Raw genomic sequence first — 4,132 nt, 5'->3', positions numbered from 1 at the left:
TAAAAGAGGAGAGGCATCTGATTAAAAGTGTAAATTGTTTTTAGGTTCAGAGTGAACGATTTCAAGTTTGGGGAGTAGGCTGATCCTTCTAAAGGTTGACTACCGTAAGTCCGTAACCTATGAATGACGGCACAATTGTAATTTGCAAGCCATCCTTCAAGTCAGAACACTGTTAAGGTAACCTTACTTATGAGGCGTGTTTGTTGTACACGTGTAGATGCTTCTGATGAATACTTGACGCATCTCAGTCTCTTGACCATGTTATCCCTAGTTCCATACCTTGTTTCTACCAAAAGGAAATATGCTACAGTGACCTGACTTGTCTTTTCAGCACCCAGAAAATTAGAATCCACATCCAATGATCACGAGAATGCAGATTTTTGGACAATCTTAAGGTCACTTGCATAAAAAATAATGACTGATATGGTTCCTATAATGCTTCATATGCATATAAACACAGCGTTGCAATAATGTCAACAACAACGCTGAGGGTAATGTTATTTTCAAATGACTTGACCGTTTGGGATAAACATCTTACATATTTAGACTCACAAATAAAAACCACACAATATCTTTAACAAATCATTCAAATCTCAAATAAGATACTTGCCGACGGGAGACACATCATTACACTTTTAAAACTTCCATTATCCAATACAGTTTTTGTGCAGCTGCATCTAGTCTTTTTTGCTCACCTCATTTGCCCTGGCTGGTTCATTCGAGCCAGACGGATTTATATGCTTTTTCACCTCATTTGTGCTGGCTGGTTCACTCAAGCTAGACGGATCTATAAGCCTTTCCACAGCAACTTTGGCTACATCACGGCGTACTCCAATATCGGAAACAAGACGGCTGATACAGTACATGCCACAACCAACTAGTGCCAAACCACTAAAACTGGTGGTCAAGAAGCGGAGTGGTGAAGAAACTACTGCACTAACAGCAGCCACATATGATGCTGCCTGCCCACTCCGGCCTACACTAATGTTTGTGCTCACAAGAAGGCCTGTTTTGCAGTAAATTGCAAAGTCTTCACAGTTGTTTTTGAAGACATTGTAGACTCCAAATCCATTTTGAAGAAGATATCTAGCACGGTGGAGGACATCTTCAGGTGGGTCAGATGAGGCAAGTGTGCATGTGCCTCCTCGAGGTTTGGCAATGAAAAATGCCGGTGAGACACCATACTCAAAGCGATATAGATGACCACCAAAGAGAAAACAGTCCAAGCATGAAGAAATGACACCATGAAGCCTTGATTGGTCGCCGCATTTTGGACATGGATTGTCAGCAGAATGAGTGGGAGATGAACTCAAAATGAGACGGTCCAAGATAGTTCCTGTGCCAATTTCTTGACCTCCTCTAGTGAAGTGGATCACCATTTCCTCGCCAACATATATTCCTGTTATCTTATACAAAAAGCAATAACCAATGCAAAATAGCCATTTCAGTATAGTTAAGAAAGAAAAAAACGATCCTTGCCAATCCAAAAGAAGATTTACAGAATTTTAAATGCGGTTTCAAAAACAACTATGGCATGCAAAAAGTTCGAAGGTTGCTCGGTCATAGTATGGATAAATAAGGACATCTAGGACCTATTGCTGTATTCTGCGGATACTATTTCTGCCACTCCTGCTAATATGTTCTTTAGTAAAAATACCCAATGCAAGGAATTCAACCTGAAGTTCCTGAATTGCTGCTCAATGGATCATATATATATATATATATATATATATATATAGACTGCGTATCTCAAACATAGTCTGAAATAGGCAGCATTAATTTTTTTCCCCCCCATTTTCTTGATGTCAAAAACAAGCTTGGCCTGTGCTAATAACTAAGAAAAGCAGAACATCAAAGGACATAATTATTCTATATCCATGAATATATTTTTTTAAAAATCTCCTAACCCAACAGCCCAATTCTTCAATCATAAGTGAATAACAACACGAACCATAACTTAAACCATATGACAGAAGTCCAGAAACCAGAACATCTATCCATAATATTTTATAACAATATGTTCCTGTAGTCTCGTTGGTCAACTGTAATTCTGATGATTAAGAACTTCTAACTTTCGGAAGAAGAATATGCAACAGGATCACAGCCACAACACTCATCATCAAAATATCACTTTCAAGTCTCCCTTTTTCTTGGTAAAACGTTAATTTACTTTGCACATGCAAACTTCCAAGGAGAACATTGAGACAATATGCTCTCATTCCTTAAATCCACAGGGCCTGTGTAAAATCTTCAAATATTGCAGTCAAACAAGAAAAACTCTGCCGTCAAAATTTGGGAACTTCCAGCTTCAAATGCATAAGCATCATTGCACCACCACTAAACGTCCCTCATAGTGTATAATACAAATAATGTCACTTGATTCAGGAATATTGCAGCTACCATGGAAGTAACCTAAGCCACTGGGGTTTCTTACTGGGGGTTGACAGAAGTAGCCTAAATTTCAGATTGGCTCTCCTACTTGTGCTGGGATCAATTTTGCAAAACGGCAGTAAGAGTTCACACCAGTAACCACACGAAAGCTAACGTTAGACGTTGAAATGCTCAAGCATTGTTGCTAACCCTTCGCGAGCTTGTAAAATGAATTACCATTTTACTGTGCGCTAGTTTTTCTTATTAGGCATCCTAATAAAATTCGCGGCGAATCCCACACAATGTTGCTGGACCAAGTCCTATCACTCGTAAATTATCAAACCAGCGCTCTTACATCACGAGCTTAAGAAATTTCAACAAAATACAACCTCCCATCCACTCAAATTTTTTGCTTTTTGTAGTTACATCCACTTAAAATTTTTTATATAAATAACACATGCAAAAGATCGATATCACCTAGGAACTTAACATATAATAATCCGTAAACGACACAACGCACACTTGCAAATTTGACCAAGAAAGTTTAATCGATAAACAGAGATATCTAAAGAATCTAATATTTATGATGAAATTAAACGGAACAGCCCCTATTCCCGCCAATCAAACAAACCCAGAAACCAAAGCATAACCAGAACCTGCATAAGAATCCCATAAAAGGGGGGCGAAACCCCAATAAACTGTCCTGTAGAAAACACAAAAAGCAAAACTGGAACTCGGAAAGAACCACAGAGTAACCCGATTAAAATTACACACATCAATGACCAATAGGAAAGCAGAAAACAGAAAGTAATTGAGGAGGATAAGGAGAAAAAGGATGACCATGATGCGCATAAATGTGTGCCTCCCTCCACGAGTAAATGTGGTCACCAGGCTTCAGTTCTTCCCGATCGATCCTGTTCGAGAGCACTCCCATGATCCCTCACTCTGGGTTTGTTCACCAACAACAGATCCCTCTCCTAACTCTCGGATTTGTAAGGCTGAAGAAAGCAAGGGAATTTAATGACTCTCACTGCCGGAAAAGGAGAGGGAAAGAGAAATCGAGCGAGGAAGCAAGTGGATTAAAAGCAAATGTTTTCGTTCATTCCTTCGTCCCTAAGCCTGGGCTTGGGAGAATAAATAAGGCACAAGCCACAAGAATAACTCTGCTTAGAAATTCAAAAAAAAAAAAAAAAAAGTTGAAGCTAGTTATATTCACTTCATCATGAATATAGGACACGTGTGTGATCAGGTGACTTGGCGTAATGAATGTGAAGGATTTGACTACAATATTTTTCACAATAAAAATATTTATTAGTTAAAAAAGACATCTTGTTGCTTTTAAATCAAAGTAAGAAATTTTGGCCAAAAAATCAAAATAAGAAATTTCTTATGTTTTTTTACTTCAGAAAAAAAGATATCTTTCCAAAGGGAACCAAATGACAAAATAATTTTCAAATAAATTAATTACTTATTTTTAAGCTACAAAATAAATATTGAAATACTAATTATAAAATATAAGAATTATGATGTTTGTAAAAAAAATTTTCCCTATATGTCAATTGGCATCTAATTTTATAGGCACAAATTGTTCACACAGTTTAAATTTTAACTTTATTTAGGAAAATTAGAGTATTTCTGAAAATTAAAAAAAAAACAGAGAGCAAGAGGAAAAATCTCTGTTAATGCACAAAGTATAAAAGGCAAGGGAATATTCTTTTAAACGTTGCTGTGGCATTTTGTTTTTGTTACCCAAAACTCACGA

The 4,132-nt window shown here is 37.2% G+C and overlaps 1 protein-coding gene across 1 annotated transcript; it reads right to left on the bottom strand.

Annotated features, from left to right (window-relative positions):
• Positions 1-415: 415 nt before the first annotated feature.
• LOC114753555 (uncharacterized) lies at positions 416-3,484 on the bottom strand. Its single transcript, XM_028942239.1, has 2 exons — positions 3,211-3,484; positions 416-1,399 (listed from the first exon to the last, which is right to left on the bottom strand). Exons 1-2 carry the CDS (start codon positions 3,302-3,304, stop codon positions 678-680), a joined length of 816 nt encoding a protein of 271 aa, XP_028798072.1. The 5' UTR covers positions 3,305-3,484; the 3' UTR covers positions 416-677.
• Positions 3,485-4,132: the final 648 nt, after the last annotated feature.

This window comes from Neltuma alba, unplaced genomic scaffold (genome assembly GCF_004799145.2).
Source record: "Neltuma alba isolate B1F8T4 unplaced genomic scaffold, ASM479914v2 tig00007991_pilon, whole genome shotgun sequence".
Lineage (NCBI taxonomy): Eukaryota > Viridiplantae > Streptophyta > Magnoliopsida > Fabales > Fabaceae > Neltuma > Neltuma alba.
The sequence above is the reverse complement of the archived record's forward strand: the minus strand, read 5'-3'. Positions and strand labels throughout refer to the sequence as shown.